General features: G+C 37.4%; 1 protein-coding gene and 1 non-coding gene across 4 annotated transcripts in view; one reads left to right on the forward strand and one right to left on the reverse strand.

Moving 5' to 3' along the window:
• Snx1 (sorting nexin 1) overlaps positions 1-17,114 on the reverse strand; it is a 47,193-nt gene that overhangs the window by 21,404 nt on the left and 8,675 nt on the right. For all 3 annotated transcript variants that reach the window (XM_021727363.3, XM_005316676.4, XM_078048898.1), the window contains exon 2: positions 3,293-3,401. In XM_021727363.3, the coding sequence (XP_021583038.1) occupies positions 3,293-3,401 (109 nt within the window). The remainder of the gene's footprint in view (positions 1-3,292; positions 3,402-17,114) is intronic.
• On the forward strand, positions 5,869-5,939 carry Trnas-uga (transfer RNA serine (anticodon UGA)). Its single transcript has one exon. It is a non-coding gene; the product is annotated as a tRNA-Ser (tRNA).

A 17,114-nucleotide genomic window follows, 5' to 3' on the forward strand; every position in this document is an offset into this window, starting at 1 on the left:
CCCTCTCCTGGGTCTATACCCAAAGGACTTAAAAACAGCATACTACAGGGACACAGTCACATCAATGTTTATAGTAGCACAATTCATAATAGCCAAACTGTGAAACCAACCTAGATGCCCTTCAATAGATGAATGGATTTAAAAAAATGTGGGGGCTGGGGATGTGGCTCAAGCGGTAGCGCGCTCGCCTGGCATGCGTGTGGCCCGGGTTCAATCCTCAGCACCACATACCAACAAAGATGTTGTGTCCGCCAAGAACTAAAAAATAAATATTAAAAAATTCTCTCTCTCTCTCTCTCACTCTCTTTAAAAAAAAAATGTGGCATATATACACAATGGAATATTACTCAGCAATAAAAGACTAAAATCATGGCATTTGCAGTAAGTGGATGGAGTTAGAGAAGATAATGCTAAGTAAAGTTAGCAATCCCAAAAAACCAAATGTTGAATGTTTTCTCTGATATAAAGAGGCTGATTCATAGTGGAGTAGGGAGAGGGAGCATGGGAGGAATAGACTAACTCTAGATAGGGCAGAAGGGTTGGAGGGAAAGGGAGGGGACATGGTGTTAAAAATGATGGTGAAATGTGATGGTCATTATTATCCAAAGTACATGTATGAAGACACGAATTGGTGTGAATACACTTTGTATACAACCAGAGATATGAAAAATTGTGCTCTATATGTGTAATAAGAATTGTAATGCATTCTGCTGTCATATATAAATTAAAAATAAATAATTAAAAAAAAATTTCCTACCAGAGTTCTAATGTGAGAGTCCTCTTAAGATCTTGCTCTTCAACTTCTTGTGTCTTCCCCTGCTCTCTATTCTCTCCTTTTAGGAATCTCATTTACATGGCAATTTTGACTACCACTTCTAGGAAGAAGATTCCCACGTTTCCAATTCTTTTCTCTTCTCTCTTTCGCAGGTAAAAAACACTCCTTGGGTACTTCTTTTTGCATTCCAAAAGACTTAAAATATTTGGTATTTAAAATACCAAAACCCAAAACTAACTTTTCCTCTAAAGCCAGTTTTTTTTTTTTCCCTTTCTTCTTCTTCTTCTTTAGAATTTGGTTCTTAAAATGATACCATCTTGTCAATCCTTGGACTTGAACCATTTGATTTGGTCCTTAGCCTCTCTTTCTTTTTTGACATCCATTACATCCAAAACTGACACCAGATTTCTTTTCCTTTTGAAAAGTTTTATCTTTTCTTGACTACTTCTATCACCTTATGTTGGTTTTTGCCATTTCATTCTTGAACCGATTTTTAACCATCTTCTAAACAGCCTCCTGTTTTTGTCCACTGCAACTCATTTTATATAATAATTTCTCTACATCAGTTTTCTAAAACATTACTTTTCCCATATCACATTTGTTACCTAAAACTACTAATGGCTCTTAATTGGCATTAGGATGAAAATTCAAACCCAAATTACTGATGTGTAAAGCCCTCCTGAACCTGTTTCTTTCTTTCTTTTTTTTAATATTTATTTTTTACTTATAGGTGGACACATATCTTTATTTTTTTTTTTTATGTGGTGCTAAGGATTGAAACCAGGGCCTCACGCATGCTAGGTGAGTGCTCTACCTCTGAGCCACAATCCCAGCCCTGCCTAAACCTATTTCTAAACAACATTTCCAATCTATCTTCCACAGCTTCTCTTAAGAAACAATTTAAACATGAGTTAAATTATTAAATAATAATAGAAATAATAGAGGAAGGAATGATAGAAATACAAAATCACAAAAGCTCATAAGAATAAGAGATCATGGGCTGGGGATGTGGCTCAAGCGGTAACGCGCTTGCCTGGCGTGCGCGAGCTGCTGGGTTCGATCCTCAGCACCACATACAAATAAAATAAAGATGTTGTGTCAACCAAAAACTGAAAAAAAAAAAGAATAAGAGATCACATGAGATTATTGATTTATAGCAGTAGTTTTCTTCTTTTTGGGTGTGTGTGTGTGTGTGTGTGTGTGTGTGTGTGTGTGTGTGTGTGTGTGTGTGATGCTGGGGACTGAACCCAGGGCTTTGTGCATGCAAGGCAAACACTCTACCAACTGAGCTATATCCCCATCCCTATAGCAGTGGTTTTAGACTCTTATGACTCCCACTAAGAAATTTTGTGTTGTCATCCAAAATACATGTACAAAACTGAAACAAACGATTTAGGTAATTTGCCCTTCTAATAAAATCTGATTCTTAATTTAATGTCTGTCCCTTAATTATGCTTTATACTTCCTGTCCAACATTTTTTTCTCCTACTCTCCCAGGAAGTCTTCCAAGATCACGCTAGACAAAAGAGTTTCTATGTTGGTATTACTGACATTCTGGATTCAACAATTTTTTTGTTGTAAAGGGCTGTCCTGTGCATTTTAGGGTGTTTAGCAGCGCCCATGGCTTCTACCAACTGGATAACTGTAATGCATCCAATTATGATGACTAAAACAACTCCATGAACTTAGCAAATGTCTTCTGGTAGGCAAAATCAACCCCAGTTGAGAACAGAGTAGTCTTCCTCAACAAAGATCTATCTAGCTCAAAATATTAATAGGATGAGAAAACCTACTGTATACTAATGGTTTTTATATTGCAAGTTGTGGCTTATTGGATTATGAAATAATTCAAGGGGTTGTAAAGAACACTAAAGAAAATGTATGATATGTCAAGATCATTGTATTGTCTTGAGCAACCAATAAAAAAAAAGAACATTAAAGAAAAGAGAAACAACAGAAAATTTTAGACTTTATTAGAAGGTCAAATTACTTAAATCTGTTGTTTCAAGGCTGGGGATGTGACTCAAGTGGTAGCGCGCTTGTCTGGCATGCGTGCGCCGCTGGGTTCAATCCTCAGCACCACATACAAATAAAGATGTTGTGTCTGCCGAAAACTAAAAAATAAATATTAAACTCTCTAAAAAAAAATCTGTTGTTTCAGTTTTGTACAAGTACATATATTTTGGACTATGACACAAAATTTCTTACTAGGAGTCTTGGTCATAAGAATCTAAAACCACTGCTACAATCAATAATCTCATTAAATCTCTTATTCTTATGAGCTTTTGTGATTTTGTATTTCTATCACTCCTCTATTATTTCTATTATTATTTAATAACTTAACTCATATATTTATGTCTTACTCCCTAAACTTGTAAGAATTTTGATGGAAGGGAATATATTTTATTCTGGAATCTTCCACTACAGTATCTTACATAAAGTTATGTTGCTAATACCATTTTCAATTTAAAAAAAGCTATTTAGAAGGTTCAATTTTGAGTCCATACTTATACTTGCCTGCAAAGAGATCCTGTGGCTCCTGGTCTTGTTCTTCTTCAATCCCATTTTCTTTGGAACCATTGTTGATGGGAAGAATAGATAGTCTCTTTGGAGACTGGGGTTTATTCTGAAAACAGTGAGATACTCTGAATAAAACAGTATTTATTAAAAACAAATAACATGCCTAGAAAAAATTTTTTTTATACAATCCTTCTGTCCCTTGGTTGTTTCCCCAAGTGTTTTAGGGGACAACAGGATCACTTGTCAGCCAGTTCAATTAGCAGCAAAACATTAATAGTAATGAAAGTACTGCTACTCAAATGATCACAGAGCTAATATAGATTCATATAATTCAGGTTTAATTTCTAAAACTATACCCTTGCTGAAATGCCCTACCCCAAAGTACGTAACAACAATGGTGTGTGTAAGCACATATAATTTTCAAAAGAATCTGTCCAAATGCATTTCTCCTTCTCAGCTGATGACTTTTATTCTTTCAAATGCTGATGAGGCACATTCTAGTGACCAGGACACACCACTCTGGAGTCCAGAATTCAAGCTCTGACCCTGGTTTATTTTTGTAGTGTTGTCTAAACTGTTAACTAAAACTCACTTGTGTTAGATGTTACTAACCCACATGACAGGCAAAGCAAGGTATACATTTTACATCTAATGCTGTTGGTGAATATAACTTCTTTTTTCATCCTTCTCACATACACAAAATTTTCAACCACATTCTCTCAGGCTAGGAGAATAAAAACCAGTCATGCCTGGCCTAGAAGGCACATGGTGAAAATACAGTCAGTACATGGCCTTTAGTAAACGAGGCAAACAAGGGTGGGGTGGATCCCCAGACCGGTACCAGAGGGAACAAAGACGGATTGTGCACCACATGAACAGAAAGCTGGGAATCTGGTTTCAAAAGCCTATCATTGTGGAATTGCAGGGTTTTGAAGTCAGACCCTAAGGCTAAATCAGTTAAAAGACCTGAAACTTTTATGAAACATGTCCTTAACAAATCTGAGGGATTTGGTTCCTTGGAGACAAGACCTTTTCTGACCCAACAGAACAAAGTGAAATGACATCTATTCGGGTACTCTGAATTTTTCATGCAAACAGCTTCGTCACCATAATGGGGCCACCCTCTAGGAAAGAAACTGTTACCAATATTTAGATTTATATTAGTAAATAATGCCTCTACTGCAACTTTTCTATGTTAATAAAGTTTAACAAGGTGCTTAGTTGTATATGTCTACATGTTATACCAAAAGTGGGTCCTGTCCTCTATCTGCTTCCACAATCTTCAAAAACAAAACAAAACAAAATCACTGTCTGCTGGACATGATGGTGCATGCCTGTAGTACCAACTACTGGGAAGGGGGAAGCTGGAGAATCACTTGAGCCAAGATACCAGCCTGGGCAACAAGTGCAAGAAGATCCCATCTCAAAAAAAAAAAAAAAATCACTACAGAGAGAAGATAAATAACTGGGTAAAAACAAAACTAGAACTTCCCTTTGCCTCATAAACTGCCAACCACCTTCCTACACAACCACTTCCTTCCTTCACTCTTACACAGTACAGTGACTTCATAAGCCACCTTTTGTAGTGTTGTCTAAAACTGTTAAAAGATCCAGGAGAGATTAAAACCCAGTATACAGTAAGAATATATGTTCACAAATGTAATTTACTAGTAGCTCACAAGGGAAACTAAAGTAACAGGAAAGTCAGTAAAAATTTAATCACTTTTAAAAATGCCTAAAAGAATTTATTCCTGTGATATGCAGATGAATAAAGCCAGCTTTCCACTTCTGACCTGTCAACTAATCTTGGAAGTTACATGACTAAGAATGCTTTATGAAACATTGTTAGGATAGCAGTCTGTCACAGTGACAGATGGAGATGAATGGGATACACAGGGACAACTAGAGCATTAGCTCCTGACTTTTCTCCCTCCACCCAGCCCCCTTCAATCCCAATCCAGTTAGTATGACTACAAATATGATTTTAAAAAAGATGTGTGCTCCCTCAGTAAGCTAAGTAACTGTGAGACTCAAAACTACTCTCAGATCTCCCCTGGAAGCCCATTCCCAAAACCACACAGTTAAGTCCTAAGAGAGCTGAAGATAGATTGACTACCATACTTATTACCTTAATCTTCCTCAGCAGTTCTTTCACAAAATTAATCTTCTACAAATGTAAAACTATGTCCTGCTTCTTCTCCCTACATTGTTTTCCCTATCATTAATAATTGTAGGGCTGGGGCTGGGGGTGTGGCTCAAGCGGTAGCGCGCTCGCCTGGCATGCGTGCGGCCCGGGTTCGATCCTCAGCACCACATACCAACAAAGATGTTGTGTCCGCCAAGAACTAAAAAATAAATATTAAAAAAAACAATTTCTCTCTCTCTCTCTCTCTCTCTCTCCTCTCTCACTCTCTCTTTAAAAAAAAAAATAATAATTGTAGGGCTGAGGGGGTAGCTCAGTGGTAGAGCACTTGACTGGCATGTATGAAGGCCTGGGTTCAATCCCCAACACCAAAAAGAAAAAAAATTGGGGGATGAATAGCCCAAAAGAAATTCTGGTCATTTGGGAGGCTGGTAATGTGGCTCAGTGGTACAGTACTTGCCTTGAACGCAAGAGGCCCTGGGTTCAATCCCAGCAATACCAAAAACAACAAAAGTAAAAAATCCTACTTTTAGTGATTTATTTATTTATTTATTTGAACCAAGATTGAACCCAGGAGAGCCACATCCCCAGCCTTTTAAAAAAATATTTTATTTAAGAGACAGGGTCTCACTGAGTTGCTTAGGGCCTCACTAAGTTGCTGGCTTTGAATTCAAGATCTTCCTGTCTCAACCTCCCAAGCTGCTGGGATTACAGGCATGCCCACCCCACCCAGTATGACTTAATTCCCTATTATGTAGATATATCCCAACATAATCATTCTCTTAAGGTTGGACAGTTAACTAGTTTTCAGGTTTCATCAAATAATGTTGTGATCGATGCCATCTTGAATATAAGTCCACATTTGATTTTTAGGGGCAATAGACTGCTGGCCATTTGAATCCCTGTGGCTTATCTTAATGTCCTTTGCCTATTTTTGTATTTAAGTCAACATCTCTTGGCTGCACTTTTTTGTTTGCTTTTGTTGTTTGATGTTGCTGGGGATGGAATCTAGGGCTTTGTACATGGCAAGTGCTCTATCACTAAGCTACATCCCTCATCCACTTTTCTTAAATAATATGTTAGCCCTCTTTCTGCCATATTGTACAGTATCCCTCCCAACTTTACCTCTTTTCATATTTGTTTTACTTTTGTTTGTCCTTATCAAATGTACTTTCAGTTGATTTGGACTGGCACTGGACAAACTAAGCTTCTTTCTTTGGCTGAAGAGTACTTAGCACCCAGCCTTCAAGCCATAATAATATTCTCAAGTTTTACTTACAATCAATTTTTTTAAAAAAAAAACCTAACTGGGTATAACCACTTTTAAGATAAGAAAAAGGAGAAATGTTCATGGCATCCCAAATTCACCTAGGCAAACAAGTTTTCCATGAGACTAGAGTCTATAATAATAACTTGTCATCAAAATACCATCGAGGCATTATAACATTGCATTTCATATGCCATGTCTAAGGTTAAAAGGCTATTTAAAAATTAGTATTAATGATGTAAAATATATATTAGAATGCTAATTTTTAATTGTGCATTATAATTACACATAATAGTGGGGTTTGTGGTTCAATATTTGTACATGCACACAATATAACAATATAATTTTTAACAATATAATTTGGTAAAATTTCATTCTCCTATATTTCTTCTTTTCTTCTTCTCTTCTCTCCCTGGTCTCCCTTCCATTTTAGAAAGCTAATTTTGATTCAACAATTAAAATTCCAGAATGAACTTATTTTGGGAGAAAGAAGACACACTGATTAACTGAGTGGCAATTGTCATTGTGGACGTTGGTATCTAGTTTGCTTAGTCCAAAGCCTTCAGTTCAGACAGAGGTAGAGGAAGAAGAAGACATATTGATTCAAGTAGAAGAGGAAGTCTCTCAAGTTAGTCAGACAGAGGAAAAGATTCAAGTAAAAGCTCGAGCTAGTCAGAAAGAGGAAAAGATTCAAGTAAAAGAGAAGGTCTTTCGAGATAGTGAGACAGAGGAAGGAAGTTTAGAGCAGAAAAATCTATCAGGGGAAAAGTTAAAACAGGTGACTGCTAATAAGACCCTTTTATTAGAGAGCGTAAGTGTCCAACCAACAGCACCGCCTCTACAGGAGACTGCTACTAACAGCATTCTATCACCAGAGGGCGTAAGTGTTCAACCAACAGCGCCACCTCTACAGGAGACTGCTACTAACAGCACTCTATCACCAGAGGGCATAAGTGTCCAATCAACAGCACCACCTCCATATGCTAAGAGACTCCCAACCCCCGCAGTTGATAGTTGGGATCCTGAGACAGGATCTCAAGTATGCCCTGTATTTGAGGTAGGAGGGCAGCAAACTTACCAGGGTTTAAATTTCAAATCAGTGAAGGAGCTAAAAGAGGCTGTAACAACCTATGGTCCTCAAGCACCCTTCACTGTAAGCTTGGTCGAATCCATTACCAACTTAAGCATGACGCCAGCAGATTGGGCTAGTATGTGTAAAGCTGTGCTAAATGGAGGACAATACCTGTTATGGAAGGTTGCCAATGAGGAATTTTGCAAGGAGACGGCTAGTCGAAATGCAGCAGCTGGTTATCCTCAGAGAAATCTAGATATGTTGTTAGGAAAGGGACCTTATGAGGATCGGCAGCAACAAAATGCATATGATCCTGGTGTATATTCACAAATTGCTATAGATGCAGTCAGGGCATGGAAGACTTTACAAGATCATGGAGGTTTACAAGGTCAATTATCTAAGATAATACAAGGAGCTAATGAACCTTACGCTGAATTTGTAGATAGGCTTATTCAAACAGCTACCAGAGTTTTTGGGAATACAGAACAAGCAATGCCATTTATAAAACAACTGGCTTATGACCAAGCGAATCGTTGGTGTAGAGATATCATTAGACCATGGAAACAGGAAGATTTAAACACATATATTAAATTATGTAGAGACATTAATGAACAAGGGCAAATTGTGGCAGCTGCAGTAAAACAAGCTTTAGATGCCAGAGACATTAATGAACAAGGGCAAATTGTGGCAGCTGCAGTAAAACAGGCTTTAGATGCCAGAGACATTAATGAACAAGGGCAAATTGTGGCAGCTGCAGTAAAACAGGTTTTAGATGCCAGAGACATTAATGAACAAGGGCAAATTGTGGCAGCTGCAGTAAAACAGGCTTTAGATGCCAGGCCAAGAACATGCTACAATTGTCAACAAACAGGACATTTTAAAAGGAATTGCCCCATAGGAGGAGGGTTTAACAAAACTAGGTATCAAACAAGTAGAATACCGGGTATTTGCCCACGATGCCGTAGAGGGAGACATTGGGCTAATGAATGCCGTTCTCAAACCACCATAGAGGGTACTCCATTATATTGGGCTAATGAATACCGTCCTCAAACCACCATAGAGGGTACTCCATTATCAAAAAACGAACAAGGACAAGGTGTTTATCCACAATATCGTGGACAAAGGCATCGGGCTCCGTTGCCAAAAAATGGACAGGGGGCCCCAATGCTCCGGGGCCCCAAACCACAAATATACGGAGCACTGGAGGAACCCAGCAACCCCATCAGGGTAGTGCCCAGCACATCAGATCCCTCATCAGACAAACCAGAGGGAGCGCAGGGTTGGACATCTGCGCCTCCACCAAATCAGTACTAACTCCAGAGATGGGAGTTCAAATCATTCCCACAGGGGTAAAAGGACCTCTTCCCAAAGGAACAGTAGGCTTATTATTGGGACGCAGCTCTTCTACTCTAAAAGGACTTTTGATAAGTCCTGGGGTAATTGATTCCAATTATGAAGGTGAAATAAAAATTATAGCCAGTTCTCCAAAGGGTATATCAGTAATTTCACCAGGAGATAGAATAGCACAGTTACTAATAATACCAAGCCTACATGATAAATTTTCCAGTCATGTTGTAGAAAGAGGTTCCAAGGGATTAGGCTCCACAGGTGTAGATTGGGCTATGCTTTCTTTAAATTTAGATTCTCGCCCCATGCTAAAACTAAATATTCAAGGACATGAATTTAATGGGCTACTGGATACAGGTGCAGATCTTAGCATCATCTCTCGTCAAGAATGGCCAAAACATTGGCCATTACAACAAGCCACTCAATCGCTTCGAGGCCTAGGAGTGGCGACTAATCCCGATAGAAGTGCAATGCTATTAGATTGGAAGGATCCTGAAGGATGTGAAGGAACTATACAGCCATATGTATTGGATCATCTTCCCGTAAATTTATGGGGACGAGATGTCTTAGATCAATTAGGTTTGACATTAACAAATAATATCAATCAAAATGCACCCACTATTATGGCTAGACAAGGTTTTAGGAAAGGAAAAAGATTAGAAAGACAAGAACAATGTATAGCAGCACCAATACAAATAGATCAAGGAACAGACAGACATGGGTTGGATTTTCACAAAGGGCCACTGAGACAATAAAAATTACATGGAAATCAGAAAGACCAGTATGGGTTCCTCAGTGGCCCTTGACTAAAGAAAAGACACAAGTAGCCCATGATCTGGTCAAACAACAATTAGCGGAAGGACATATACAACCTTCTGTATCTCCCCATAATACTCCCATTTTTGTCATCAAAAAGAAATCTGGTAAATGGAGATTACTGCAAGATTTAAGAGCCATTAACAATGAAATGGTCATTATGGGACCTGCTCAATCGGGGATTCCTCAATTGTCTGCTTTGCCAAAAACCTGGTATATTTTAGTTATAGATATTAAAGATTGTTTTTTTTCAATTCCAATTCATCCTGAGGATAGTCCACGTTTTGCATTTACTATCCCTGCACTAAATCATGAAGGTCCTGATCAGAGATATGAATGGAAAGTACTCCCTCAAGGGAAGGCTAACAGCCCAACTATGTGTCAAATTTATGTTAACAAAGTAATCCAGCCACTTAGAAATCAAAATCCTGAACTACAAATATTTCACTATATGAATGATGTGTTATTGGCACACAAAGCTAAAAACACATTGCTAGAATGTTATGCCACACTTACAAACTTATTAAAAAATTATAATCTAGAGATAGCAATAGATAAAGTACAATTAAATTTTCCAATTAATTATTTAGGAGTTCTATTATCCTCAACCATGGTCCGTCCACCAAAAATTCAAATACGAATAGATCAACTCAAATCACTTAATGACTTTCAAAAGTTATTAGGAGACATAAATTGGATAAGGCCTTATCTAGGTATTCCAACAGGAGAATTGGGACCTTTATTTGATATCCTAAAAGGTCCATCAGATCCAAATTCACCCCGAATGTTAACGCCTGAAGCAAGAAAGGCATTAAAAATCATTGAAACATATATGGAAAATATGCATTTGGATAGAATTGATATAAGTTTGCCTTTATTATTTATTGTACTACCAACAAAAAATATTCCTACAGGAGTATTTTGGCAAGAAGGTCCATTATTATGGATACATTTATCTTATTCTCCTAACACTATTCTTACTAGATATCCTGAGGCTGTAGGACAATTAATACTCAAAGGAATAAAAACAGCAAAGGCAGTATTTGGAATTTCTCCCCATAAAATTATTACTCCATATACTATGAATCAAATTGATGAATTAGCTAATGAGTTAAATACTTGGGCAATAATAATGTGCAAATCTAATGTTTCATTTGATAACCACTTACCATCTAATCCTTTATTGTCTTTTTGGTCATTGCATCCTGTAATTTTTCCAAAAATGACAAAAAAAACACCTATCATGAATGCTCCAAATATATTCACTGATGGGTCAAATAATGGTACAGCAGCAATAGTTACACCTGATCAAACTTTTACATTTTTAGTACCCAAACAATCAGCTCAAAAGGTAGAGCTTAATGCAGTATTACAAACTTTTGTGATGTTTAAAGATTCTGTATTTAATTTATTTTCTGATAGCCAGTATATAGTTAATGCTATAGTATCCCTTGAAGATGCTGGTAGAATTTCCCCTTCTTCTACTGTTTTCTCTTTGTTTTCCACTATACAAAGTTTAATCTGGGACAGAAAAGATCCATTCTTTATAGGACATATCAGGGCACATACAGGATTGCCTGGAGCCCTTAGTTTAGGCAATGATTTAGCAGATAAAACTACACGTGACATACATATTTTCTCTGTACTAGAAGAAGCTATAAATTTTCATGAAAGATTCCATGTCAATGCTAATACTTTACAAAAGCGTTTTAAAATAACTAAGGAACAAGCTAGACAAATAATAAAACAATGTCAAAATTGTGTGACCTTTTTACCACAAGTTAATCTTGGAGTCAATCCTAGAGGATTGATGCCTAACCATATTTGGCAGATGGACGTCACACACTTGCCAGAATTTGGAAAATTAAAATATTTGCATGTTACAGTTGATACTTCTTCTGGATTTTTGATGGGCTCCCTTCATGCCGGCGAAAAAACTAAAGATGTTATAGCTCATTGCTTACAAAATTTTGCCACTGTGGGCATTCCAAAACAGTTAAAAACAGATAATGCCCCTGGTTATACGTCTACTTCTTTTAAACAATTTTGCTCATCATTTGGCATTACTCATATAACAGGAATCCCATACAATCCACAGGGACAAGGCATAGTTGAAAGAGCTCATCAAACTATTAAAATGTACTTATTAAAGCAAAAAGACGGAATTGGGAAGGGGTATATATTCCCCAAAGATAAACTTAAAATAACCCTTTTTACTCTAAACTTTTTAAATTTGGATTCATCAGGACTTAGTGCTGCAGAAAGGCATATGTGTCCAAAAAATGTACATAAGCCCAAGGTACTTTGGAAAGATATTCTAACAGGTCAATGGAAAGGTCCTGACCCAGTAATTGTCTGGAATCGGGGGTCTGTTTGTGTGTTTCCACAGGAAGAACAGCAGCCGATTTGGATTCCAGAGAGATTAACCAAGGTTCTGACCCAGAACAGCAGCCGATTTGGATTCCAGAGAGATTAACCAAGGTTCTGACCCAGTGATTGTCTGGAGTCGGGGGCCTGTTTGTGTGTTTCCACAGGGAGAACAGCAGCTGATTTGGATTTCAGAGAGATTAACTAAAATCCTGACCCAGTGATTGTCTGGAGTCGGGGGTCTGTTTTTGTGTTTCCACAGGGAGAACAGTAGCCGATTTGGATTCCAGAGAGATTAACTAAAGCGATTTCTACAGACCAAAAAGAAGATGATTTAGCTCAAATCCATAATAGCTGATATCCAAAACTCCAATTTGGCTATCCTTACATCTGCGACAGAACCAGGATGCTTTTTTCAATATCTATTTTATTATTGCCCTTTCCCATATCATGAAGTTCTATTTTATTTTTTTGAGCTCATACAGATCTAGGTTAATGTTTTGCTGATCAGTTCTATTTTTTTTTTTTGACTATAGAGTTTTTAAACATTGCAATAGAGATTTTACCTGTAAAAAGTTATAAGGCCTTTACTATTATGTTATGTGTTGTATGTATTATATTATGTGTGCACACTTGTGTTTTGTGTTATATGTTTGAATGTACGTATGTCCAATGTACGTATTTCCATATATCATATATGATGAGCGCTCATGAAAAGATGGATCCAAATATTTTTTTTTTATTCACGTGATTTAAATGGTTTAATTTAAATTGGGTAAATAACTGCTAAGAATTGTTTTAATATGTAAACAAAAAAGGAGGTTAACAGATCTGTTTGTTTACTCTCACCTTTCATTTTCATTATATTTAATAATTCTCTTCACTATAATGTAAATTGTTAAGAAAATTGTTTTCTTTTAGTGTCTTCTGGAATGTTACCTAATTTTTTCTTTAGCCATTATTGCCAGAATTTCTATCTTCATCCCAGTGCCGATGAAGATAATATAAATTGTTAAGAAAATTGTTTTCTTTTAGTGTCTTCTGGAATGTTACCTAATTTTTTCTTTAGTCATTATTGCCAGAATTCCTATCTTCATCCCTGTGCCGGTGAAGACAAAGATAAAACTAATCTACAGTTTCTGCAATAGCCATCACTGAACTGCTTACAGAACTTGCACTGAACTGCTTACAGAACTATGTGTCACTTGTATGCATTGTGAACTATCTGTTGGTGCAGCGACTTGTGGTAGTGTTGGGGTATTTTTGCTGATGATATCATCGGTGGTACAATTTTCCCAAAAGGAGCCGTCAATTGACTTGGTATATCTTCCTCCCTTCTGCTTGTCATGATCATTCAGCTAAAATTTGGGGGTCAACAGAGGTGAGGCAAAGAACCTCACCCCCCCCCCCCCGCTGAGACCTCTCCACAGGTGTGGCTGTATACTGGACCGGTAGTCAATGACGGGTAAGATCCAATTACAATGGTACCAACCTAAGACAGGAGGCTGACGCCCTGAGGTCAGCTCATCCGAAGACGGGTAAGGACCATATGTATTGGACAACCTAAGGCAGGCACGGTCCATAAGCCACATGCTTGTTGTTTAAACAGAGAGGGGGAGATGTTGAGAGCCACAGCCAAAGGGGCCCCAGCAAACTTCCAGCTGCCGGCTGATGATCCAGCTGCCAGCAAACTTCCAGTTGCCGGCTGATGATTGGCTCACAGTGGCCCCAGCAACATCTAGCTGATTGGCTCCTCTGTGGTGATGCTCATTGGGCAAGACTAAAAATAAGCCTTGCTTTATAATACACACAAACACACACACACACACAGACACACACAATGGTACTGACGATTGAACCCAGGGGTGCTCAACCACTGAGCTACATCCCCAATCCCGTTTTGTATTTTATTTAGAGACACGGTCTCACTGGGTTGCTAAGTGCCTCACTAAGCTGCTGAGGCTGGCTTTGAACTCGAGATCCTTTGCCTCAGCCTCCCAGGCCACTGGGATTACAGGCATGTGCCACCATGCCTGGCTTTATTATCTATATTTTTAAAACCTCTAATTTCTAGGCAACAGATTAAAAGTTTGTTTGTAATAAGGTAAGTAAAGCCCCCAAACTGCCCTATTTCCTCTTGCCTTTTTTTTAAAAAAATATAAAAGCATTCTTTTTTGTTAGTAGACAGAATTCTTAGGTAAGATATCCAACATTTGCTTTACTGCCTTTGGCTGTTAATTCTAACAGGTGGTTCCACTAATAAGCCTATTTAAGAGTGCAGATACTTCTGTTTATAATTATAAGAACACACAGACAGAACAACACTAATTTGCAGACAGGTATTAGATGTTACAGCAAGAGAACACATTTGTTAAAAGCAAATGGGTATTTCTCAACAATTACTAGCCTCAACCTATGAGGCCCAGACCATTAACACTATTTTCTCAGCTCAGAGAAGGACAGATGTGGGTTTGTTGCCCTTCAAAGCTGACACAGCCATTCAGAACCGAAAAGTCCTGCTGTGATTCAGGGTAACTTCCCTTTAGGTTAACCAGTTGTGGTTCTTCTTTATGTTGTCAATTGCTCTTTGCTTCACACAGAACCAGTGCATTACATTCAAGAGATCTCAAAAGGGTAGGTATTGTCAAAACTCTCGGTGTCTTAGAGGTTGAATGTATATTAAATGTTAAGGTAACCCTGCTTCTGAGGACTAGATATCATTTTTTGGAAAGAAAATTAGTACAATTTAGTAAGGCAAGATGGAGTTAAGGAATTGTGTGATCACACTAATGTAACAAGGCAAGAAAAATTAGAAATAAGTCAATGACAGGAACTATACCCTTATGATAATAGGGCAGCCATGCAGTCTTTAAAAATTGACCCTGGCAGATTGCAGCATTAAATACAGCTCCTTTTGCCATCTTTACTGATAGAAATGAATGAATTGGGTTAGTATATTTTATTGGTATTGTAACAAATTATCAAAAACTTAAGTTTAAATAATGCAAATTTATCACCTTTTAGTCTCACAAAAGTCCAATACAGGTTTCACTGTATAGGCTAAAATCAAGATGGATTGGGGCATTCCTTTCTGAGGTTCTAGAGGGTAATCGGTTTTCTTGCCCTTTCCAGCTTTTAGGTCTTTCCTTGGTCCCCTTCTTTGTTCTTCAAAGTCAGCAATGTTGAATCTTTCTGTGTCTTTCTTCTGTAGTATCTTCCATATCATGGACTCCTCTCACATTTTTAAGAATATTTATGATTACACTAGCCCCATGCAGATAATCCAGGACGATCACTTCATCTTAAAGTCAGGTGATTAGCAATCTTAATTCCATCTTCAACTTAAATCCCCCTTTGCCATGTAACATATCCAGTGCTTCTAGGATTAGGATGTAGACAACTTGGTGGGAAAAGAGGGAGCTTTATTCTGCCTACCACAGGCAAGTGACTCCTGTCCCAGCAAATTCATCTCAATTCACAATAGCCAAAGTATGGAACCAACTTAGGTGTCCACAGATAAATGGATAAAGAAAATGTGGTATATATGGACAATGGAATTTTTATTCAGTCATAAAGAAAAATGAAATATGTCATTTTCAGGAGAATGGATGGAAGTTGAGACCATTATATTAAGCAATTTCTCTCATAATGTGAGAAGCTAATGAGGAAAAAAGGAAAAGAAAAGGAGGTGTCTCATGAAAATTAAGGGAAGATCAGGGAGAGGGAGAAGACAAGGGAAAGGAGAAATACTGGGGAATGATACTGGCCAAATTATATTGTTATATTATGTGCGTGTATGAATGTGTAACAAATCCCACCATTATGTATAACTATAATGCACCAATAAAAAATTATGGAGAAAAAAATGGTGCATCTGTGGTTGGGAGAATGGACATTCACTGTCCATTGGATTTGAGAGTACAGTATGCCTTGCTTTGTAAACTTGGTGAACTAAAATGATGTCACATTATTACTCCTTCTCATAACTTAAGAAGTTATATTAGGGGTTCTTATCTTGGGCCCATGAACTACAGAAGTCGGGGCAGTCTATGAACCTAATAGGAATAAAATTACAATTTCATTTTCCTTAATCTCTAACAGAAATTTAACATGTTCTTTAACCATAAAGATAAGCAGCAAACCATAATTGCAATAGCAGTGCTTGAGACTATATCTAAAAGATATTAGGTGTTGGGCTCAGCGGCACACACCTACAATCTCAGTAACTCAGGAGACTAAGGCAGGAGGATCACAAATTTGAGACCAGCCTTAGCATTTTAGTGAGGGCCTCAGCAATTCAACAAGACCCTTTCTCAAAAAAATAAATAAATAAAGGGTTAGGGATGCAGCTTAGTGGTAATGCACCCTTGTGTTCAATTCCCAGTACAAAAAAAGAAAAAAAAAGAAAATAGATGTTTTATAATATCACAGTTTCTGTAGATCTTAAAGTGTCATTTTTGTTCATCTCTACTTAAAAGTTAGATTATTTTGTGATCCTCAGCCCTCAGGTTTCTGAGCCACTGGGATTACAGGTGTGGGCCTAAATTGTTTTAAAGGAACTCAAAACCACTTATCTGAAACTCTAGGTGTATTTAATCTAAGTATATTTTGTGTCTTCCATAACTCTAGTAATTATATTAAATACTAGAATACTCGACATTATGTGTAAAATCACATAAATCTAGTGATTTTACACATAATGTCAAATATTCCAGTATTTAATATATTATCATATCAATATTATATATGTATTATCATTATAATAAAAATACCTAAATAGCTATTTTTAGTTATAAGGATATTTTCA

Source organism: Ictidomys tridecemlineatus, chromosome 5, assembly GCF_052094955.1.
Source record: "Ictidomys tridecemlineatus isolate mIctTri1 chromosome 5, mIctTri1.hap1, whole genome shotgun sequence".
NCBI classification, from domain to species: domain Eukaryota; kingdom Metazoa; phylum Chordata; class Mammalia; order Rodentia; family Sciuridae; genus Ictidomys; species Ictidomys tridecemlineatus.